Source organism: Camponotus vicinus, unplaced genomic scaffold, assembly GCF_025532165.1.
Source record: "Camponotus vicinus isolate PSW18456_S1 unplaced genomic scaffold, iyCamVici1.0 SCAF_4, whole genome shotgun sequence".
Lineage (NCBI taxonomy): Eukaryota > Metazoa > Arthropoda > Insecta > Hymenoptera > Formicidae > Camponotus > Camponotus vicinus.
The window spans coordinates 21738392-21764118 of NW_028141976.1; the positions used below are offsets into that span (position 1 = coordinate 21738392).

Below are 25727 nucleotides of genomic sequence, written 5' to 3' on the forward strand. Positions count from 1 at the left end.
GGGGCTGCGCCAGTCCGCAGTCTCTTTTTCTTTCGCGCGGAATCTCTCAGGATCACTGGACGCCAAGTACGAAATTCGATGAGAAATACCCGCTCGCGGTTGTTCGCTCGCGAATTTATATTTATATTTACAAGTAGCGAGCTTACTATTAGAAGATAAAGCTCGATAATGTGACACTGACATCTTTTTATGGAGCGTAGACATTTTACTTGGAAAATTGTGAGTAAATATATATTTAAAACTCCAACTTTCACAAATTAAAGCTCTAATTGCTATTCATTATACAATATTTAAATTTTTAGATGTTTGAAAATTGAAATGTGAAAAATAATCAAGCTAATGGTTTCTCTTCTGGTAGCACTGTATATATTATATCCGAGACATGAAAATATGTAAATTTCGAGAAGTTAACTTCACTTAGATGATTTCTATCAGCATTTATATGCTATAAAATGCATTTTACGAAGTAAGGTCGATAGCACTCTTGAAGGGTTAAAGTAGTCGCTCTCGAGGGAGCCGGCTAAGTTGATTCACCTCGTTTCACGAAGGTGCCTCTTATTACGCGTTACTGTACGAAGTCTTTACGAAGTTTCCGTAAACCCGTGCTAAGACACTGAGGGGAGGTCGCAGAGTCATCCGGCCGAATAAAGCCACGGCTGAATGAAATATAACAGAGTACTTACCCACACTGGCGAGAACCTGCAAGTAAACCGTAAGTCGGTGGACGATGCCGGGAGATGAATAACGTCCAAGCGTAGTGGATACGGCTTAATATAACTTTTTCCGTGTACTCTCGTTCTTCTTCCCGCGTATTCCTTTTCTTCTCATTTTGCCTTTTCAGCGTCATAAAGAGACGGATACGCGACAGCGCCTTCCTCGATTTAAGTAATTTGAACGCGCATCTGCGCGTCAAGTAATAGGATGCATCGCGTTTCTCGTGCCACCTGCCCGATATATTTCGCGTAATGCGATGAGAAAAGAAAATGCCAGTTCAGCCAAGATATATTTATTTACAAGAAAAATATATTTATTATAAATCCGACATGAGATATTTTTCTATTCTTAAAATTTTAAAAATTGACGGAATTACACATTACAGCAAAAATAAATAAATATTTATATATTGCACTATATATAAGTTGTACGTATTAAAATAAAAACTATAATTTTTGTCAGTTGTAGTGTTTTTTTTTTCAATTTATAATTAGCTAGATACGCAATATGATATGATAGATAGATATGCTTTATGAAATATGAATGATATGATAGATATGCTTTATGAAAAATGCTTTTTAAAAAATACTTTGTATAGTCAATATTGCTTCGGATAATAACTGCATAATGAGTTATTACATAATATTTAGTTTTTATTTCAATTTATAATTAACAAGAGAGATATGCAATGTATTTCTGTTATTACTATTGCATTTACTTTTAAATTTTATATAAGTTTTATATAAATTTTTAATATAAATTTAATATTTATTTTGTTTTGTTTCTTTTCAAAGAAATTATAGTCTAAACAAAATCACCTAAAGTGACTTTTAATTTGCAAAAGATTTGGATGTAATTAATTGGTTGATTTACATTTGAATTGCATGTCATTGAAATTGTGTCGAAATAATAATTAAAGATTCGTCAACAATTTATACTATTTCAATGTCAATTCGATCAGAATTTCAATTTCATTATTTAGTTTTCAACGTTATTTCGCCATCATATGAACTATAAATTTCGAACTGAATAAGAATATGTCGCGATCAACCGTTTGATTGCGATCGACAAGTTTGGAGTATAAAAGTAGAAAATTACAAAGTTATAAAAATAAATTTCACGTGGAATCTCGCCTTAATGATAAAACAAAAGCTTTTTATAAAAAATCCAAGATGGAGTTCGGTAAATACGTACTACATTTCACTTATATTTCTCTCATCGTTTTTCGTGTACCGTTAACAGTAACCACTACTACGCTATCGCCACCAACAATCGAATCTACCGTGGAATCCACTGTCGCCGATTTCGACACGACAGCGGAGGAAGAAGACAAAGTAGAAATGCCAAAAGTACCTCTGACTGAGCAGGTTATGGATCTCAACATACGAGTGAGCGATGTGCCTGACGTGGATCCGGAGTCGACGGACGTGCCGGATTCTAGCTTAGACAAGAACCGAGTGATTCGCGACGTGGCTTATTTTATTCGCGCCCACAAATTTCACGATTACGATCGCCGATATTACAAGAGCGCGGAAGAGGCCATAAACAGACCGTACGAGGAATTCCCGAGACCAGGTCTGAGATCCCTGCACTGGGAGGTGCGTAAACACTGCGAGGCGAGTTTCATCGAGTGCCTGAAATATCTCGAAAGGATCATTAAACTTACCGCCCTCAGGCGTGAGGATGACACCGTCACGATCATGAGGGAGCACAAATGGAACTCGGCGAACAATACCGAGCAGATTCTAGCCGCTCAAAGGGACTGTCAAATGGCCCAAAGGCGAGACAATCTCACTATGGTTCCATTTCAGGGTCCAATCGGCAAGTGTATCGATTTGCCGTGAGCATCCCTAATCACGCCGAAACATTAAGCTTAATTTACATATAGTGTCTATTCGTCCTAAATCGTCCTCTGGTTGAATAATCGAACTATGCGATTTGATCGTATCATTTACTCGCTCGAAATGGAGGCAAGATATTAATGTACATAGTTCTATCTTTAACGCTACGGAAGACTACGCATATCTTTCACATTAATTTGATGCGCTCGAGCTTTTATAAGCAATTAAAGTAATCTCGCTAATTAAGAGATTTCGTTCTAAATATCATAATCGCGATAAGCGTTCTAAATTCCTAATATTTATATGAAACCATATTTATTTTTTAAACTAAATCACACAGAGATATGTGGAAAAATTTTCTAAATTTTCGCTTGACATATATGTGTCACAAACATGCCTCAACAATTATAAATAATTTTCCCATGCAAAAAAATATATACGCTCAGTCTATACTATCAGTAAAATAATCGTTTAACTCTGATATAAAATGATAAGGCCAACGAGTTAATAAGGATAATACCTAATTATCTTACACGCACGTAAGAAGATCGTCGAATTTTCAGAACGCTTCCAATGGCGTACTACTGTCAGCTACTATATGTGCTGGTACACGATGTTGAGTGTTTCGGATTTAGCTACCTTTGGCGAGCCTTGCGACAATTACGCCAACTGCCTGGATGAATATGGCATTCATAACAAGGATCCACGAGCGGACGACACGAAACCGTACGCCTGCGCCCTGTACAGTTTCTGCCCGGACCATTGTTGCCCCATGAAGCACATCCGGTACATGAAAGACTGTTTCCAGTCGCAACGCAATCCTTGCTATGCTGAGAATCAACCAGGTGCGTAGATATGAATATCTGTCGCGTCCAAACATCTTATTTAGATATTTTATCATGGTGGTTGATAGTTAATTTCATATAATGTGCAATGATCATATCGTCTCGTTATATCGATAAAAACGTTGTTATTGAGCGCTAGATGTATCCTTGACATTAGAAATTAGAAAATGACACTTAGATTTTTATTAAGCACTTATACAGTTAATTAAAGACAAATAATTAATATCACAATCATAACTTTATAAAATTGTCCACTCGTTAAATGATATTATCGCACAATTATAGTGTATGTTGAGATAATCAGAAACGTTAAAATCACAAATGTGTTATGATGAAATATGCTCCGAAAGCATGTAACTCCACAGACGAAATTCTCGCTTTATGTACAATAAACATAACAAATCAGTACTTTAAATCTTGCCACACACCGAGCTTCATAAGCTCGTTTGCATTCCGTCTGCCATGCGTGCAATTAACCGCTTTTGGAGTCCTTCCGCTTTCAGAGATGCCGCATTTTGTTTGCAGCGCATCGAAAGTGCATGCTAAACCGGGACGAGAATCACGACTTTCACGCGCTCCGAGCGAATCAGATAAACGTGAGTTGCGAATGTCATCGGCCTGGGCACGAATGGTCCTCTAGATTTGGACTGTGTGTCGATGTAAATGAATGCATTCGCGGCACACACAATTGTACGCTGAACAACGAGAGTTGCCTGAATCTGCCCGGTCATTACGCTTGCATCTGCCGACTCGGTTATATTTATAATCCGGAAATGAAACAGTGCATTTACAGTCCGGACATTGACAGAGTGCTGAAGGGTACCGCGCGCGAACCGAAGATAGCAAAAGCGAAAAGTCTCTTCACTAAAATCGTTCAAACTATTACCAGATCCGCCGGAAATAGCTTTGTATATGTTTACAAGATCAACTTTTTATTAATTATAATCATGTTGATTACGCATAGTATCACGTAAACTTTTACGTAATTTCTTTTACTTATTTTAATTCAATCTTTTAATCCAATTTATTTTTTTTGCTTCCTCCAAAGTTATTCTTAAACTAAAAATATCTTTCACGTCTTATAGTATATGATACATTATTATGAATCCGTTGTGTTAATGAGTTATTGTTCAAGAACACGAATAATTTTGTCAATAGATATATTATACTTACACATTGCAACGTTTATTATAATGCATAAAAAATTTAATTTTTAATCGAGCTTTATCATATCTATAAATAATTTATAGAATATTAATTTCAAAAAAATTATAATTGTACATATAACTGATAGTTATAAATAAATAACATAAAAATATTTTTAAATATGATATAAATATAATAGAAATATATCCCTATATTATACATGTATATTTTCCTATATTATACATGTATGTATGTATGTATAAACATAAAATACATATAAATCTAAATAACGTAGTAATTGCAGTAAATATTTATCTCGCTTCTCCGTAATTTTAGTAATTTCTAAAAAATACATTAACATTAAAAGACTTTACTAAAGGATTAATTAATTACTTTCATGTAACAGTGGATGCAAGCTTTATTTAATCATTGAATTTTGTGTAGTTATACATAGTTATGTACGGAATTTTCGCGGTAATTAAATAGTTCCTAGAAAATTAATATAACACTATCATATCGGACGATAATGCATTTTGGTGAATACAAACAATTTGCAATATTGCGATCGCTGTCTTATTTAATGAAATTAGTGCGTAATTTACACAAGAGAAGCTCGTCAGTAATGTTATTGCAGTTTCTATTACCGAATTAACATGAATGCTACGAATAGTCGTTTAATAACAATGTGCATGATAATCTATATCAGCGCTATGAACTGTGCGGATATTACCTTTTAGAAATATCCGACTACTTACGATGCGCCACAACGTAGAAATTTGTATCCGTAACAACTCAAATTTTAATCTTGTTCGTGTAATAGCGCTTTTCCGTGTGTTTCATACGCTATCACAAACGGCTCCTCTTAACGGTTATTTGCTCGACTAAGGGAAAAACAATGCTCTCGAGTACGCCGTATCCCGTGCTTAGCATAACGGTGAAGTAAGCTCGGACCAGGCTAAACACTCGGAAGAAATATTTCGGGGAAAGAGAGAGAAAGAGACGAGAATTCTTAAAGATGTTAAAACTCGTGGAACAGCAATTATCTTTTGCATTAACACTTATTCTAGCGTGAATAATGCGCTACTTCTTGCTAATTCTGCAAAATTATTTCCAAAATTTATTTATTTATTATATTCCGCGGTTTTACATGGAACAATAAAAAATATTAATCAAATTATCGCGAACACGTGTATATTCAAATATGACATAAATATTTAAAATTCCGTCAAAACCAAATAATAAACAGCGATATTTGCTATGACATAAATGTTAATGTTACGTAGTTTTATTTCACCGCATTCTGTTGTACATGGATATTGTGTCATTTGCCAGTTTCGATGAAAATAAATCCATTGGTTTGTTAGATAACCTCGTGAATTAATTTATGTCGCGTTAATTAACCAACATTTAAGCAACATATCCCTGGAGCCAGCATGTTCGATGCTATGTATGTGTGTATGAGTGTGCGTGAGACATGTACAATCCAATTTTTACGGTATATGCATCCAGAACGAGATGAGTGACACGCGTTTCGTGCTACCTACTTTATCGTTTCCGTTACTATAAAATCCTATAACGTGAAAAAATATCGCCGACGAGGAGAAATCCGTGTGTGGAACATGTGCGTGGAATGCGTCCAAGTCGAGCGATAAAAAATATAGGCAGATCGAAACGGAAAAAAGGTCTGGCAATACTGTTTTATTCATCGACGCGTTCGAATGGCAGATTCGTCTTTTCGCCAAAGAAACTCCTCGCGCGATATAATACATAAATGCATAAAGCACGATGCAATTTTCTTTATTTTTTCAATTTTACATCATTCATCAAGGTACGACTGTCAAGATATAATCGTTGATTTTGATGTATTGGAACGGGAAAAATCGACGGCTGCGCATTCTGAAAAGCGATTGCCTTTTTGTATGCGAATTGTATAAATGAGAAATTGAGACGTAGAGCGGAACGTAGCGGAGAAAATGCGATTGCGTGGTCGAAAGGAAAGCAAGCAGTTAACGCAGTTAGCTGCTCGCGTTAACGAACGATTTTTTCCTGTTGCCCGTCTCGCAAGACAAAATGCGTACCAGGGGGATTAGGAGAAACAAACTGCCCGCAGGTTTACATAACTCGACCGAGTCGAGATCCCAAGAATCGCGATATCGCGAGCACTTTCATTCTATCTCGATCCCTGTTATATAAAGGCGCGCTAAACCGGTTCTATCCTCGTTCACTCACGCAAGCCGACGTTATGGTCGTACGCCTCTCTCGGTCAATACTCTACATCTAAATCCGCATATAGTTTCTAATTTACGCGTATTTACATTAATAATCATTAATAATAATTGCATTAATAATTTAAATCTGTCATGCACGAATTTTTGAAAAACTATCAAAGTACTTATTATTTTTGCATTCTATGCCTTATTAAAACAGCTGACTTTATATTGCCTTATTTGTTGCAGTCTGAAGAAAAAACTATTGTAACTTCGTGGAAATAAATTAACATATTATACATAGAAATATAAGAAAAATACATTGATCTTTTTATCATCAAGTCGATTGACGTAGTTATTCTGTTGTTAAAGTATTATATCTTGACGCTTACATGTTTTTATGATTATTTTAGCATGTATTATTATCATGCATATTAATAATACAATAGTTATAATTGAACTTTAGCACAGATAATATCGGGTGACTTGCTGCGTAACTCATCAGAAAAAGTAATTAACGAGACTGAGTAATTTGCGAGACTGTTTACGTTTTGCACGCAAATGGTATCATTACGTATATTAACGTTATTGATCAGTTTTTATGACATTCGGTAGCATCATCGTTGAAAAACCTGCGTCTCCTGGGTTTTCATCTGCGTGTAAAATTACGGTTTGTCCTAAATTGACTTGATTTTTCATTCGTAAACAGTGTGGCAAACGGCGCGATTCGTCGAGTTCGAGGATTGAAAACAACAGCGCGCGCGGACATGTATGAAACGAAACATGCGCCGAGACAAAAAAATGCACATATTCATACATGGAAATAGTGAGAGGAAAAAGGGGGAGACAGGAAGAGGAAAACGAAACCGAGTGCAGTGTAGCGTTACAGGGAAATCGTGCGTCGAATAGCCGGACGTGTCGAAAAACTGAACATTTCCCATGTCCTAGCTATTTACGCCAATTGACTATCGTAACATCAACGAATTACGTTAGCGAAACACGCCATTTCATCGCCGATATCACAAATGCCTTTATCTAAATAAGCTAATTTTCACAAAACAAATGTGTCCGACACTTAAAATGAGATATTACTTTGAAAGATAAGTGATAAGATCTCTTGTCTGCATAATCTTACGAATAATTCATAAGAAGGTAACTGTACTTTTTATGACATAAGCTTTAGGTTGTAACTGTACTTTTTATGACGTGAGTTTTTAAAAATTTTTGTTAAATATCTTAATGAATACACGTGAATAATTTATACAAAATATTCAATGAAAATTAAAAAATTAGAAATCCGATAAGAAAATAACATATCAGACACAAAGAAATAAGATCGCAGGTATATTGAGTTTTAGGCCATATTGGGTACAGTTACTTTAGATGAATATTAATGCGTTCTTTTTTTAAATACTTGTTTAATGAATGCGGAAACATTCGTTCATAATATTGATGATATTATACATCATTAAATCGCCGATAAAAAGTCTGCTTTTTTATGATTGTTAATATATCGATTATTATTTATTATGGGTCAAATATAAGATAAACAGATGCGTGTTGAAATATTTTTATCATTTGCTTATAAAGCAAAAATAAAAGGATATAACGTGATACTTTTATTTATTTCTAATGCAACAAGCGATCACAATTGAAGCTACGAATTCTATGCTAATTTAAGATCACGTAACTGACAATTCTGGTAAACGTTGCCCTCATTTACATCGTGATACTAGCGACGTCGATGAGGCGTCCTTGTACTGTCTTGCCAATTCGATCCCTTTGTCGCGGTTCATCAATCCACTTGCAACAATGAAGACACGTTTCATCAAATCTAATTGCCATAGTCTAGCCCAGCTTTATACATCAATGTTTCAGATATGTTGAAGATTGTTTATGTGAATGTGATTCATAAATATATAGTTTCAATTAATAAAACTAATTTTTTTTTAACTTGCACAAAGGAAACGATATTAATTACTCAAGAAAGTAATGAATTAATAAGACATACGATTTTTAATGTCATCACTACAAAAAAATGTGCACATGCATGTTAATGAAAAATGGTAACGTTAGTAAAAAATGCTTACTGTGCTAAACATTTTTACAGTGAAAAAAGCCAGCTTGGTATAAGACACATTTACAAAAAATACTTTAAATAGATATTATCAATTTTTATTTTAATTCATATACATATTATGTAGAAAAATTGAAAAATCTTGTAAAAATATTTAAAAGAAATTAATTATCAAGTATTTAAAAAGAAATTAAACCTGAAACATTCTAAATTTTAATGCGTCTAACATATTTCTTGTTGACATCTAATCTTGTATTCTATTCGTACATAATCGCAGAAGCTATTTTGTTGCGCATAACAAGGTTGAAGAATATTTTATCATCATATAAATGATCTCTGATTCATGTCATCCGACTTGCAAATTGCATGCCAGATCGAAGCGCAAATCCTTAACCTTTCTCTTTTGCGATACTATTATTATTATAAGTGGAATATTACTTGAGAGCGCCACGCGCTCCTCGCGGTACCGAAGCGGCTTCCTTTTCCAACTGGTCCCAGTCATTCACAATGTCTCTGTGCGAATGGTACGCGAATCGTGCGGTGCTCCTCACGGGAGTCACCAGCGAATTGGGACGTGTTCTGCTAGAGAAGATCCTGCGATGCTTGCCGAACGTCACGGTGTGCGTCGTTCTCAGATCCCAGAATGGTCTCAGCATCGAGGAACGCTTGAAGAAGATATTCGCGTCGCCCGGGTACGAACGGGTTATATCCCTCGCGTTCACCTCGTGCCTGTAAATCGCGCCGGTCGCTCGATATCGCCTTTGTGAGCATTAAATTGTGACCTGCGATTTCGGTCGAGGGCGTGCGCCGAATTTATTCTCGAGGACGTCGAACCGAAAAAGGCACTTCTCTTTTTCTCTCTCTCTCTTTACACCCGGTGGCTTTCCGCGGAAATTCCGGGAACGTGGTGTACCTTATGTCAGGAATCGATTGTGGAATTAGATTTTCGCGAATACTCATATGGCGACCGATAGAATGATATTCATTGGAAATTTTTTCCGAAAAGTTATTATTCTTATATTCACATAATTATAAGAAAACCGATGTGCATAAATTTTGAAAATTTTTATTCCGATTTACTTATGCAACAAAAATATAATTTTATTATCCAACATAATATCATTTACCATCCAAACATAAATTTAATTCTGCGTCAATATTAGTCGTTTCGAAGAGTGCATCATTGTATAACATATCAAAAATATGATATTCTCATATAAAGTGTCTCTCCGTTAAAATAATAAATTATGAATTCAAAATTAATATCGAAAATACAAAAACGAAATCTTTGACATCTGCAATTCGCATTGATAATTTCTTAAAAGAATTCTCTACTTGATAAACTCGCGACCGATATCAAAGGAGTGATTTAATTCAAAAGAGTGATGACAGAATCCGATACATTTAGCGGTCGTATTACGATCGTTCGGGCGAAATTACAACCGCAATAATAATGTCGAGACAAGAGAGAGGGCGAAAGATAGTCAGGCGCGTAAACCCGATTGCCTCGTTACGTGCTCGTCCATCGTAACGTGCATCGTTCGGATGCATCGCAAGATTCAACGCGAAGGCGAAACTCTGCACCGTTGCATCGTGCAGCGACTCCCTCGAGAGAAAGAGAACGGCTAAAACTCGCAGAGAGAGATTTATTTTCATTAGCACACGCCTCTGCGCTCCCTTTAGAAAGATTATGAAGTATACGCGATGCGGCGCTCTCCTCTCCTTTTTCTATCTTTTTCCTCTTTCTCGCCCTCGCAAAATCCGCGACCGCGCGGAAAATTCGTCCGCCGCGTTTTGAATTTCGCGAAATTAAAATCCACGCGAAAGGATTGTCTTCCCCTGGGAAATCGTAGTTACCATTGGATCGTTGCGTTCCTCTCCGCTTGAAAAAGAGGATCGCCCAGCGCGTAAATGAGAAAATGCAAATGGACGAGCAGCTCGAATGTTCAAGGTGCAACTACTTCGACGCTATTACGTTTGGCTGAAATCGCTCTCGGCTGCGGCTGCTTGCCGGATTTTCCACGTCTTATTTGCGACTCCTTCTATAGCCCCGTTTAAAATAGTTACGGTGCATAAATCTGATTGCATAAATCTCTGTGCAATGTAGTCGGGAACGTCAAGGTATTATGCTGTGTTTGCGTTTTTGTCCACCTAAATATAGCAAGAATCGGAGAGTATTCGAGAAATTCGCATATTATTTTTTTATTTCTCGAGTAAAGGTCACAAACATTAAAAAAACAAGCATTAATTATCATGCAAATGTGTTTTCATAATGAAATAGGATTTATAATGTTGTTCCTTTTTCACGATGATTAATTATTGTGTTTCATCATCCATAATTAATCTTCCTTGAGATCGCGCATCTTAATTTCTCTCGTTTATTTAATTAATTAATACGTTAATTGTATCTATACACTGTGAGAAAGCAAGGATGCGACTTCGCGTCGCGTAATTCAAAATTGCGTATCACTGGACCACTGCTTTACATTTTTTAACGGAGTCCATTCCGTGCGCTCTTTTCACGCCACGGCGCATCTCCATTTTGATAGCGTGGCTTGGCAGTAACTTCTAAAGCCGATTTACGTCACTAGCATTATTATCGCCCGGCAGGTACGAGCGACTGAGACAGGAGATGCCGGGCGCGATCTCTCGCGTGAAAACATTCGAAGGCAATCTGCTTTACGAGGAACTCGGCCTAAGCGACAAGGACAAAGCCTCGTTGAAGGAGGTTAGCGTGGCCTTTCATGCCGGTGGACCGTGCGAATACTTCATGGAATATTGTGAAGAATTACCGAAACTCAAGAGTATCTCGATAGCGTCCACTATTTTTAAGCATCGCGGCATGATAGCCGAGGCCATCCAACAGAACGAGAAGGTTCTTGAGTTACCAATTGCCTTAGTGCGCTTTCCTTTTCTCGGACCGGCTCATAAAGAACCTAAACCTGGCTTTATCGAGATTCTTCAAGGATCTACTGCCTTTATGGTTGGCGCAGGTCTTGCATACGGCAACTCGGAGTTTCAAGCTGAGATTATTCCGATGGACATAGCGGTGAACACGATGATCGCCGCCGCATGGGAAGTCGGCACGTACGTAAAAAAAGAAAAGATATAAATCATAAATTGATGTAAAAATATGTAGAGATAATTCCTATTCTTTCTTCTTGTGCGATTATAATTAAATGTTAAAAATGTTAAAATGTTTTAATTATTTTGTTCAAAATAATTGCATTTAATAATCTTTAAAGAGGGAAAGTTAATTTAGCAATTAAAATTTAAGATACTTTTAACTCTTGTTACTGCAAACTCTTTCCCTTTTATTCTTGCGTTAATCAAAGTTAATTTGCCGTTATATATTTGTGTGTTTCTTAGTAGTAAATTAATTTCTGCACTACTAATACATTAAAATATCCATTTACGTAAGAGCTAACAAGACACTCTTAAATATTACGTTCGTTTAATGTTTAATTAAGAAGAGAAAGTCACCGTTTACTAACGGTGCGCACGTGTAAGATGTTATGCAATTTTACGGAACAGCAATAATCAACATCGTCTAATTGCAAGACATGAAACAAGAATGTAGCGATATTGTTCTATTCTCTCACAATTGCGCAACCTGTGTATTTTCTTTCACTCTAAAAGCATGTAAAGGTTTTTACTCAGGAAAATAATTATCGATATTTGCGTTTCTCTTAATGAGATCTTGTTGCTGAAAGAAGATTTTTATTACCATGTATACTTTCATTACTACTTTATAGAGAAATATAAGTAAAGTGGTATCAAATATGAATAAAAAATTAGTATGTAAAAAGATAGCATTACTGTTATTAGTGTCGACCAGTTTTATCTGTCCATTTTTATCGGAAGCAGGGAATGCAAAATCAATGAAAATTAAAGAGCGTGATTCGATTCGAAAATCCGTACAAAATCTCATGCGTACGATGGATTAATACTCGATTTATAGAAAAAGATAACCGTGAAAAACGGTTAGTTTTATCAAAAAAATAAAATTGTTAATAAAAAAAGGGATAAAACCCTTCTCGCAATCCGTTGAAGTTTTTAACATATCACAATTGAAATTTGTTGTAGACACGGCTTATCTAGTTTTCCAATGCGAAATATTGGATACGAACAAACACGTTTTACATGTGCGCGCCGTTTCCGCGGTTATTACTGTTTTGCTCTCATCCAACGCTTTCGCTTCAATTGTCTAAAACGGAATTCGTTTCTTGCAGTTTTGTTTGAGATTCACCCTGCAATTTGCTAAAAGCATGGTTGCTTCTGTCTTGATAATATATCATAAGTTTCTCATATTAAAAAGATAAATTACCTTGAGCTCTAAGTAATAGTACGTTATATAACACGATTGTCAATTAATAGTTTAATAAAATCAATTTATATTAAATTGACATTTAGTATTTTTTTTTGCTAAAATGAAACAAATCAGTTAAACAATGTGCAATATCTAATCTATATAAAAAACTATATAAAAATATATTTTTTATTGCGTTGAAGATACAAAATAATCATTGCTTTCCAATTTTTTTATTTTATACATTATTTCTCTTTTGAGTTTGTAACGCAAACTCGGAATACGTAAATCTCGTAATTATTCGCTTTGATTTCTATGGCTTTTAACTAATCCATTTTAGCTGGAATTAATTTTGCACGTACTCTATTACAGCGCGTCGTTGAAATACTGCGATAGATAGCATTTTACTTAAATCAACGATTGAATAAATGAGAGTTTGAATTTACTACTAAGTTTTCAATGCTAAGAGCTTTAGAATCCCTGTTTTCTTTTGAATTTTTAAATCTTCCCAGCATTATATTTTCAGCTTTTGTAAAAAGTATGATAGGAAGATATATTTTTTATCCGAAAAAGACGGCTAATAGAAATTGTGCGCGCGAGGGCAGGTAATCGATAGTTAAATTGCACTCCATGCTCGGAAGGAGGATAGTTAAATTACATTAAATTGGTTTATCAAACCGAAGATATAAGCAGATTTTCATGTAAGATCATCGACGAGAAAACAAGTTCAGCGTAAAATGAACATTGAAAATATTTCGCAACGAAAATGTTGACTCATGAGAGAAAGGATTTCGATCGCAATCGCGCGCGATGTATCTTGTTGATAAAACTTCTTTTTTCTTTGCTTCATACGAGGTTTTAATTAAACAGCGCGCACAGTGAAATCCAAGTCAAGCTTCTTAAATTGCAAGTTTTATTTCAGTCAGCTTTTAACAAACGAATCGAATAAAACTCACAGCTATGTTTCTCTAGACTTTTTCCAGAAGTCTTACATTTGATAGTAGTGTCAATAGGAGCATCTCTTTGCTTTGTTTTAAGATATTTCCAAATGACTGAACTGCAAATAAGTTGATTGCGTTCACTTTACAAAAGCGAAGCGCTCTACATCTACCTCTTATACTTTTTCTTTCGCCTTTAGCGAAAGTACTGTATTCGTATTTGAAAGCAGTTACACTAGTCTAGAAATATGATTAATTATAATGATTAAAAATTATATTGTAATTAATTATAATGATAAAAATCATAAGAAAAATAAAAGTGCGCTATAGTCTTACTCTCTTTCTCCATCCGTATAAATTGTCATTAAATCGTTTAAAAACCTAAATTTAAAATGATTAACAATGCATACACATGCTTACACAATGCATATGAATAAAATCAAACACTCGAAACAAATTTTACAATATAATGCATTTTTTCATTCTCCGATTTCTGATTACTCAGATTTGTCAGATCGCTTACGTTTGCTTGAAAAACTTACTGGGAAATGTATACGTTAGCATCTTTATATTAAAATACAACAATATAAACTAGATGACTTGTAAAATTGATAATGCAAATACGTATAACAATTTACATACATTACTGCACAACTCTGAATAAAAAAAAAATATTTACTATACTTGATCGCAAATAAAGCGATTAATTATTGCGCATGCTGAAATGATTATACATGCCACACAGTGCGCTCTTTCATGTACGCTCTCGTTTTTGTTCAGATCCAACACTTCGAAGCCGGTGGTTTATAACGCGTTGACGTTGGGCTGCACGTGGGAGGATCTGATTAAGAATAACCGACGGGCCAGCTGGAGTTTTCCCTACCCGACTTTTGGAATTCGCGGAATGACATCCATCGGGCCGCTACACTGGATTTTGGTGCTGCTCCTCGAATGGTTACCATCCCTACTCTGCGACATAGTGCTCGGTCTGTGTGGCAGAAAACAGAGGTACGAGCGCGAAATTTATCGCGAAATTTCACGAGTCACGAATTTATCGTTATAGTTTCGTCAACGTCGTCGTTTCTGAGTAGTCTTGCGGAAAATTTAATGCAGCCTCATATTTTGACCATTGTCATAAATTTTGCTATAAAAATGTGAAAAACGTTTTGATAACGTCAAAATTTTTTTTCTCGTTTTTTTTTAATCGCTGTTTTGCAATTTATTGCTATTTTATGTAAATAAGCACGTAATTTGCTAGCTACTTATCTATTACGTAAATATTGCACTATTAGTCTTGTATTATGTGCTTCTTATATTAGATACTTGATCGCAGAGAGGCAAGGAATAAGCTACTCTTACACCGGAGTATTGTCTAAGTTTAAAGTTGGCTTCGCATAGCGCTTCTGCAACAGCTGGTAATATTAAATTTGCTTGCGATATTAACTTGTGCAGAGAATGCAACACTATTAAAGGCATTAAGTCATTTTCTAAAAGAACATAACGCGATATTACTTGGTATTACGACTCAATTTATAAGTTATAGATAACTTATATATTGCATTAAAATATGCAGCTTTAAATAGAAATTGTACGCTATTTCTCGCAACCATTTAACGAGAGATTTTAACTTCATACGACTCTATCTATTCTATTTATAGGAAATATTAGAATATTATTTATTATTAGAAACGTTCGTGTGATATATCCGTAGTTGAATATACGTTCTACTTTCAGCTTAATATCGCGACGACTATAAATTCGAGAGATCACGAAACGATCACAGCGAGTATTAAACCTCGATGCATTTCGGAGATAATCCTTCGCTGCATTGGCGAGCATTAAGAAATGGTTAAAGCCGCTCATACATGAAATTTCGAACTTCGCTGATAACTACTTTCACGATCGCGAGTAAGTTTCGACGAGGAGAGTTTGATCGCAATCGCGAATGCTATATTCGGGCTCTTCAACTTTCTGCGTTCACACATTCGCTTAACGCGCCGCAAATCGTAAAAGTAAAAGTTATCTGGAACTGAAATTTTAGGCACAAGCGACATAAACAAGTTCAGCGGTACTCGCTTGCGCGCGAGTGAACGTCGAGAGAAGGAAAATCGCGTCTCGAATGGAAAAACTCGTTTCCTCTATCGCGAAAGTTACGTCACTCGATGCCTGATTGCTTTGAGAAATGAGATTTGATGCCGCAATCGCGACGAGAAAACTTTCGGAAAACCTTGACAGAATGTCCCTTGGAAATCGCTTTTTATCTGCTCTTGGAAGATATTCGGACGTATCGACTACTTACTATTTACTTTGCAAGACCACCACATCCTCGCGATTATTTTTAATGAGCGTCTCAATAATGGACGGTGACCATCAATTAACTTTTTAACGTGCTTTTTTTTAGAAGAATTTTTTCGTCGATAAAATCTCAAGTAAATAGTTTTTATCGTTGTCATTATTTTTTTATATGCACAAGAAGATCAAGGAGGGGAAGAAAAATACTGCCGTTATAGATATCGTTCTAGAATTCATTTCTCAGATTGGTTTGCGAACGAAAATATTTTCCTTTTCTGCATTCAATTTGTCAAATATTCTCCTGATTTTTTCATTTACTCTCTCAGATGCGTACGTATCTTACGCGTTAACTTAACCCGAACTTTCTTTCTTTTGAAAGGCAGCTCTCTCATCAAGTTTGCCACGATTCTTTTATAATAAGTTGGATTGGATATTATATAGTTTGCGATGGGCGAAGAAAGTTTTTTATCATCCTGCTCGCGCTTAATGGTACTTTACGATCTTTTTTCTCAATTGTGATTGAATTGGCTATTTGAAAATCAATGTTGAATACATTTCACTCGTTCCACTGTATGTACTGAGTCTATATACATTCGCAAAAAATACGATTTTATCTAAATTGTAGAGAAAAAAATTATACTATGAAGGGAATGAAAAGAGATGCGAATAGTTGGGAGTTGAGAGGATCAGACGAGACGAGCATTAACGGTAGGAGGAAGAAAAAAAAACGATCGGTCCTGGAGATAAAACCTTTACTGCTTCCCAGGATTCTCGCAGAGCACGAGAGAGTTCGTAATGCACTTCGATCCCTGAAGCCAATTTCATCGAGACGGTGGTCAGTGGAGAGAAATCGCGTGTACCTGCTACAGCAACATCTCGCGGCGGCAGATCGAGATGTATTTCCGGTCATTGCGGAAGTCGACATCGAAGCTTATCTCCTCTGCGCTGCAGCTGCCACCCAAAAATCCTGCGTGAGCGAGGATAATCTCAAAATCATTAGGATTATTCATCAGTTCTTGTTATATGCGCCCGTAATATTCGTTGTTGCATACATCGCGTCACATACATTGCTGTCACGTGAATGAAATTTAAATATTTTTTTACATAAATAATTGGGATTTATATATATATATATATATATATATATGTATACAAGATACCTGAAATAGGCTTTTTAGTTTGCAAGAATTTTTAAAAACAAGATTATATCTAGACATCTTTATAATAGATTATTAAGATTAATAAGATTAATAATGTGTATTATGTTTATTAACATAAATTATGTTTGCACGATTATACTTATATACTGGACAATCTAAAGTTACATTAAGTTAGATTAAGTTGCTGTTCGATGGTTGAACCTTAATTTCCTATATTTTTGTTACACTGTAGTTTCATTCAATTTACTAACAGTATGCATCAACAATACTAATAATATGATATCTATTTATTCTATAAATCATTCACATTCGAAGTTTTTTCTGGTACAAAAAAATCGATAGTATCTCGGACCATTCATGAAGTATATAGATTTTAGAAATATACCCGGTACGTAACGCTTTGCAAATATTCGTGAAAGTTATGCGAAATGTCTACAGAGAAAATACCATTTGGGTGAAAGTTTCCAGGCGCCACAAACATCCACTTGCCTTCGCGCATATAGCAGTATCAATGAAGGCATATTTCTGCGCACGTTCTCTCTTATATAATATCTATGTTCTGACTTGCACTCATTTCATCGAAAATGATAAAAAGGAAACAAGGAATATAAATACATATTTGCAGATTTTGTATGTTTTCTCCTAAGAATACACACACACACACACACACATGCAGAAAAGAGAAATGAATTCTCTCGAAAACTTCTCGATGCACATAACAACGTGATATTAAGAATCTGTTTCGAAGATACATGCGCAAAAATGCAATATAATAATAATATTTTAATGCTTATTTCTAAAGCAATAATAAGAAAGAAAGAAAGATATATGTAAATCTTCGCTTTTATTATATATATTTTATCTGTACTGAATTTGATTTCACATAAAATCATAAAATATTGATTCACATAAATATGCGAAATTTACATTAATATATTAAAAAGAAAAATCTCGTAATTTAAATTTTCTTTCTTTTAAATTCATGCAAATTATCGTATAAATTCTTTTATCATTTTCGTAGTAATAATACAATTAGAGCAATGACCGTCTAATTCCGCGGAATATTCCCATCACTACATAATGTACGTCATCCGATTTTTTCCGCTTTCCGTTGTCAGCAAAAATTTCGTTCGCGTGACTAGCTCGTAGGAGCTTGAGCCGAGTTATGCTTTCAAAATCCTATTACGAGTTGCGAGCGCGAAATTTAGCAAAGAAAGTTGCGGATTAGTTTCGCGGGATATAATTGGACGTGGTGGGTGGAACTGTGCTTTCATAATAATAATTGGGAACGTCTATTCCGCGAAACGAAGTTTCTCGCTGTCGGCGAGAAGCTGAGCTGTGGATTGAGGAGCTAAAAAAAAGGTTAAAAGGGAGACTATTAAATAAAAAAGACAAAGTAATAGGAAAAATAGAAGAGAAAGAAAAAGAGAGAGAGAAATAAAATGGAAGGAATATAGCGGTATACATATTCAATTTAACTCTGATAGGTATGAATAAGATGTACATATCCGGGTAAATATGTACGTGATTGCTCCTCTGTAAAAGTGACTCATGCCAGCGTGTCTAGAACGATAGAATAGCTCGAAGAAAAGAACATCAAAGCAATCTTTGTAAATTCGTTCAATGTTTCTTATTTCCATAGAATTGTTTCGTGAAAATTCACAACTGTTCAGAAACATAGATGGAAAAACAATTTTTATTTACTCTATAACTATAGATAAAAACAATTTTTTACGACAACGTTAATAGATAAAGAAAAAACATTACGATAAATTGATTATATATATATATTATTGATAATACATATATGCTAACTATATACAATTTATTTTATATTTTATTAAACAATCTCTATATCTGAATTTTATAGACTTGTATTTTCCAATCGCTTCACGAATATTATAATATTATAATCGATCAATGAATGGTATATACTTTATTAATGTTTCTAAACTTTCTATTAATTATTTGTTATCGTCTCTAGTCGCATTTGTGCGATCAAGCGAACTGCAAGAACAAGAATTATCATAATTGGACCGTTTTAAGAAACGAGATTTTCTCTCTCTCTCTCTTCCGTTAGTGTCCCTTCACCATTTCGAGATTATTTACCCCAAAGGTCTGTAAAGTTTTCTAACAGCTGTTGCTGGGAGAGTCCTCTTCCTTTCCCGATCTTATTTCGCCTTCACCTGCTGCGCGAGCTCGAACAGATATCTTTCTTGCTTGCTGAAGTAGTTGAAACTCTCAAGCGGTAGTTATCCGATGTGTGCGAATTCCGCCGGAAATTTCGCCGAAAACTGAAAAGCCGTATTTCTTACGCGTGCGCACGTAATGAAGCGAGACTGGAATAAACGGAAGTTCTAAGACCACACAATGGTTCTATTCTTCTTTGCGATGATATACGATCGTGCTAATAGTAAAATAATTCTTTACGCGCAATATAATACAATATTATAATTTCCTAGTTTCTTTTCGCACGTTACATACTAATTTATATATGTACACTTGCAATATTTTTTTCGATGAATATCATTACTTTTATACATTGCAGAATTAAAAGGCATATATATAAGAAGTTTTAATAGACATAAAAATCATTTTATATTAACGATGTTTTATTACATATGAGCAAATTTTTATGTTGCATAAAACAAAGTTATTTCACTAACAATGATTCTTTCTTCCTATCAATTAATCGAAATTGGACTAGGAAATCGCAAGCGACAATTTATTACAAAAAAAATTATACAAGGATTATACGGCAGATACGTTATATGATAGACGTGCGCGGTAAACGTCATCAGCGCGAGAGATATTGCAGTAATAAACGTAAAGCGCATCTTCTTGGTCCGATTGTACCGCACGAGATTAATTGCAGCCATTCTATTTCCTTGGTAACGTCGGGGCTCGCGAGCTCGACCACGACGGGTGGATACAATGGTCGTGCATGGTTCTAGGATCAAGTGGAATAAGGAAAACGTAGGTCCAGCGTAGATCCGTCGAGGCATTATTCTCTCTCTTCTCGTCCAATTAATGGTGATATTTGTAGCTCGCACTGCGATGCGACTTAACCGTCCGCGATAAAATTCTCGAATGGGGGATGGAAAAGACTTGTCGCGAAATCGCGGCGATCGTGGAAACCGCGTACCATCGAGACTTGTTTCCCATGATCCAGTCTCTCGGTCCTTGGCACATCTCCTTGACTACGAAGCTATCCTTATGGCTATTGTACTTCTTAAAGAGTACAATAACGACGTCTATCCGGTGGCTCCTTCGAGGAGTTTTATCGCGGAAACGTATAATGCGGAACCGGAACGACCGTCCATAACGAATGCCACATACGTTTTGTTGCCGTTGCAGATGTACAATAATTCAACGTCGTGGATCTTCTGGTAACACTCCACGACAATCTGACCATTTTTACAGCATGGAACATAAAAACGGAGAAAGATTTTCTTGAAGAAATTTCGCATTCGTTTCGATACCATAAGAAAAGAATCTTCTTTTCATTGTAAACATCTCTTGGCTTGTTTTGCTTGGTTTGACGTTTCGAAATTTTTATATTAATATTCGAGAGTTAAATTCTTTTGGTAAAAAAAAATAAAAATTACAGCATCAAATTTTTTATCAATTATAAAACAAATCAATTATAGATGTAAATTAAATTGTAAAACTAAATTAAAATTAGAGATTCAGAATCGCAAAATAATTTAATAAAAATTGCTATTAATTATTTAGTAATTATAAAAGAATACACGGAAAGGGATGCATTGAACAATTCAAGAAGAAATAACATTTTCCAGTTGGAAAGCTATTTGGATATCTTCTTTGTCCACAGCGGAAGAACATTGTTAGAAGGTTGTAGAATTTATGTGGCGGTTAATTGGAATAAGGATACGAACAGGTTGCGATACAACCCGGCGTTGTTGTTGCACGGCTTTTCCTTTACAAGCGTACTCCAACCATCCTTAGTATCTTCCAATCTAGCAGATTAAAGGGCATAGATATAATCCGGAGCGCAGTAATTTCGTTGCCGTTTTCAGCGTATGCTCTCTCTTCGCTCTTTGAACAATCTTTATGCGAGCTTTAATAGCCCAAAACTTTGATAGAGTATCATAAATTCCTCGTGATGTTATTTAATCCAGCTGCAACTTAAGTATGAATCGTACATAAAACTTATTGTTAGTGTGACCAACGAGGGTGAAAGCAAATCGAGGAAAATGTGCGTCGAAGACGCAAACAAAGAACGACAAAGCGCGTACGCGAGGGAAAAAAAATGTGAAGGTATAGCCGACTGGACGGGGTATTCAGTAAAAAGAGCACGAGAGGAAATGGTTTTACTCTCGTAACAAGAGCGGAAAAGAGGAGCGGAGAAATGATTTACGTACGAGCAACAACTACCGTCCATACTTAAACATGAATGTGGTAACGATAAAAAAGAACAAAAATTACGAATGACAAAAGCATTTTCTTGTATAAAATTATTTCTATTGTGCTTTGAAGGAAAATATAAAAGACAAAGAATCCGATATTAATACAGTTCGCTATAAAAATCGACTTCAATACGTCAAAGTATGCACATACTCATTCATTTAAAAAATGATTATTATCCATAAAAAAATCCGTGAAATGCTTGAAGTGTTTTTGAATCGAACAATCGATTTTATTGTTGCCATATTTTTCAGCATGTCCGACTGTACGTGCAATTATAAAAGAAATATGAAAATCGCGATATTCGTAACATTAACGGTGTCGAATCACAGTTATTGTTTTGCATAATTATTATATGAATGGATGACATATTTATTATAACACTGATCACGTAAAATTTCAATTTATAATAATAATGGCCGGAGATATTCAGATTGAAATAATATTACATCTCACTTAGATAAATTTCGCGATTGTTTCTCTAAGTGGAAGTGCTTTCCTCAAATGAACATGCCGTGATAGCGTATTACGCTTCATCTACGCCGCGTTAAGCTAAGCTTTTCGATACTTTTTCCTCTCTTGCGATTCTTAGATAGTTTCTCCTGCCAACAACTTAGTCGAATGTTAATTGAAAATATTTTCTTGCGATATTGAAAAAACAATTTTTGCTATACGAGAATATATTTTTTTTTTTTTGATGGACACTACTTTTTTAGCAAGATTTACTGAACCGAAAGTATTTCTCGTAGCCTTTCTCGAGCAAAGTGAAAACTGATCTATCGAAGTTTCTAAGTAAACACACTATGATCACTGAAATGAGAACTTCCAAGACACTCGATTTGCGTGACTTTCTCACACGCGGCGATACCAGCTAGGGATATCCGTGTCGGTAGATAGATACACGATCTTAGTAGAGTAAACGCAGGGCGCAAGTTTGCCGGTACTTCCTAAGTAGCAGTTGATATACTGTGTACATACGTCGAATAATCTGAGATCTACTGACATTTAGCCGGACCGAAACATTTTCCAACAATCCAAAGCACATAGACGAAATTATCAGCTAGAAATGACCCTTTCGACTACCATTTACGAGATGAAATTTGAACATTATACATGGGAAACATTAATAATCAAATAATCAAATTCTCTTTTTCCTAACATGAGGAATAGGTTTTAATTTAATACATAGTTTTATCATTAAAAATATGCGTATTTATAGCGGTATTTATATTAGAGTGTACATAAAGTTTGTAAAAAAAATAGAAAGTATCCGTGTACATCATCATTATCGTTAATGAGCTCTTGTTAATGGCATATTAACATCTGGTTCTAAAGGAACAACCATAATATTAGTAATATTAGCATAGAAAGTAACCTGGAATACAACTTGGAATACTCGTAAATGTCTCAAAAATATTTGCAGACCTTTTCGATAGAAAGCATCATCCATAAGTGAAAGTTCTTTACAAATCACGACAAGATTATCGCGTAACTGAAACGTCCATCTAAATGCCGTGGAGATCTACCGATAAGGAATGCAATTCTTGTTTGAGAGTGATGTAAAATGGCAAGATATATACACGTAACAAGATATGTGATTTCCTGTATCACAATGCTCGATTAAAATATTACTTAGCTGCACGCTGAGTACAATTCTACGTATATTTAATCTTAACATTATAAAAATTATTAAAATCATTAAAAAAATACTGCGAATATCATGCGCAATATGTACCTATTCTGATCACATTCTGATCACATTCTATGAATGGAAAGAATAATGAAATTTTATTAAAAATCTTGGTAAATTATAGGCTTTAATACAAAAGTGGTGCAATAATGGTCATTAAAAAGTGCACTTTCTTTACTTTTTATTATGCGTGTGCACAAATATTTACGAAAAAACAGGTAAACATGTATATTACTATTGGCATTGCTTCGACCATTTTCGCGAGCATTTAACGTGCTTTACCGCTTCGCGTAATTCGCGTCCTCCGCATTTGACGAGAATTAATTTATTTCTATCCCACATTTCTCGCCCGCGGCTCAGGACGACCTTATGTAAGCGCGTTATGAGGCAAGTTTCCTCAACCTACTCGCGAACTTCGTGCGTGCGGCGAATGTCGCGGCAGTCGTGAGTTACGTCTGGCAATTACCGGCACTCCGAGCCATATAATTGCCATTATTGTATCTAGTATTATCCTTACACAGCTTGCCAAGAGAAACCACAGAACGATGCCTAACAGCAACGTGAGTCGTGAGTGGTTTTAGGATGGCGGGAAGTTCATCGTTGATGCATTAACAATGAGAATCTTAACAAACAGATTGCAAAATTATAATAGGATCGCAAGGATTTCAAGCTTGAAATTAAAATAAATAAATTCATTTTGTGGATTTTAAAAATGAACAAATTTGTTCCTAATTTGTAAATGTAAATATCGACAGTGCGTGCCAATTTCTTTTTATACAATTATACTGTCACTAATCATATGTTCAATATGGCTCTGTTAATTTTTTTTATATTGTTTGACTTTAAGAAATATTTTTTAAATAGAATTTCTTTCCGTGTTTTATCCATAATTCCAGAAAACTTTTTATTATTATTATAAATGAATAGTAAAGTTCAACATTGAAGAAATAATCAAAAAGATATAATAACGGAATTTGCGGGACATCTTGGTAAGAAGAATGGTACAAGATAGAAGCACATGTTAGTGATTTTCTTGTAAGGAAGTAGCAGTCGAGTACCGTTGCAAAGTTGTACAATAGAAGAACTATCGGCAGAGCGAAGTATGTGATTCGATCTCTCTGTGACATTTCTCAATATCCGTTTTATTTTAGAAGCGACCCCGCTGTCATATGGTAAACGAGAAAGACAGTTGGAAACTCATTTAAGCAATATCATAGAAACTGTCATTTATACTCGAGAGGAATTCACACATTGTATATCGCGAACTTTGAAATCATCGCGCGCAAGCTCGCAGTGAATTTCATCAATGTAAATTTATTAATAATATTAGAAATCGAGCATTTAAGCTTCATAACGTATGATATTAATTATTAATGTATGGAGTATTTTATAATAATATTTTTATCAAGCTTCTTTAAAAATATGCATGTAAGTTTTTTACATTTCGTTACATCACTTCATAGAATGTCAAATATAACGCTCTTTTTTTTTGCAATCGTAACGACTACGGAAAGCCAATACAATTTCGAACATTAAAGTCACCACGGCTTTTGTTTTTCACACTATTGCTTTTCGTTTGTTCTCTACATCACGACGATGCGAAATATAAAAATGCCGGCTGATGGCATACATATCTTGTTTTATATATAAAAATAAAAAGTGCATATTTATATTTATGCGCATACTACTATCTCATCGATACCATATTTCCATGATATCAACGCATCGCCGAGATTTGACGTAAATAAATGAAAAAAATGTGAAAAAAATATGGATGTATTGAGAAATCTTTGTATTGAGGATATTGATGATGCAGGTAGTAAACACGATAAAAAGTAGTTTTAATTAGAAAAATTCCTCTTTATTTAAAAATATTTAAATATAATAACACACACACACACGCGCGCGCGCGCGCGCGCACACACACACACCCACACACACACACACACACACACATATATATATATAATTAAAATATATATATATATATTTTAATTTATGATATTTGCTATCTGTTAATTCATCGCTTTTGAACGCATTTTACATCACATAATAATGCACAATTTTTTTAGATATATAT

At 35.0% G+C, this 25727-nt stretch overlaps 3 protein-coding genes across 7 annotated transcripts in view; all 3 read left to right on the top strand.

Annotated features, from left to right (window-relative positions):
• LOC145969900 (zwei Ig domain protein zig-8-like) overlaps window positions 1-25727 on the top strand; it is a 248016-nt gene that overhangs the window by 141456 nt on the left and 80833 nt on the right. The window lies entirely within an intron of this gene.
• LOC145969959 (uncharacterized) lies at window positions 52-4617 on the top strand. Of its 3 annotated transcripts, XM_083096301.1 has the most exons (4): window positions 52-219; window positions 1957-2535; window positions 3119-3400; window positions 3926-4617. In XM_083096301.1, exons 2-4 carry the CDS (start codon window positions 2055-2057, stop codon window positions 4372-4374), a joined length of 1212 nt encoding a protein of 403 aa, XP_082952427.1. In that variant the 5' UTR covers window positions 52-219; window positions 1957-2054; the 3' UTR covers window positions 4375-4617. The 3 variants fall into 3 exon arrangements, with proteins under 3 accessions (XP_082952427.1, XP_082952426.1, XP_082952428.1); XM_083096300.1 differs by lacking the exon at window positions 52-219 and having other exon boundaries at window positions 1737-2535; XM_083096302.1 differs by lacking the exon at window positions 52-219 and having other exon boundaries at window positions 1737-2312; window positions 3103-3400.
• LOC145969899 (putative fatty acyl-CoA reductase CG5065) lies at window positions 9311-18153 on the top strand. Its single transcript, XM_083096206.1, has 4 exons — window positions 9311-9522; window positions 11441-11917; window positions 14858-15085; window positions 17136-18153. The coding sequence occupies exons 1-4, from the start codon at window positions 9338-9340 to the stop codon at window positions 17452-17454; spliced, it is 1209 nt and encodes a 402-aa protein (XP_082952332.1). The 5' UTR covers window positions 9311-9337; the 3' UTR covers window positions 17455-18153.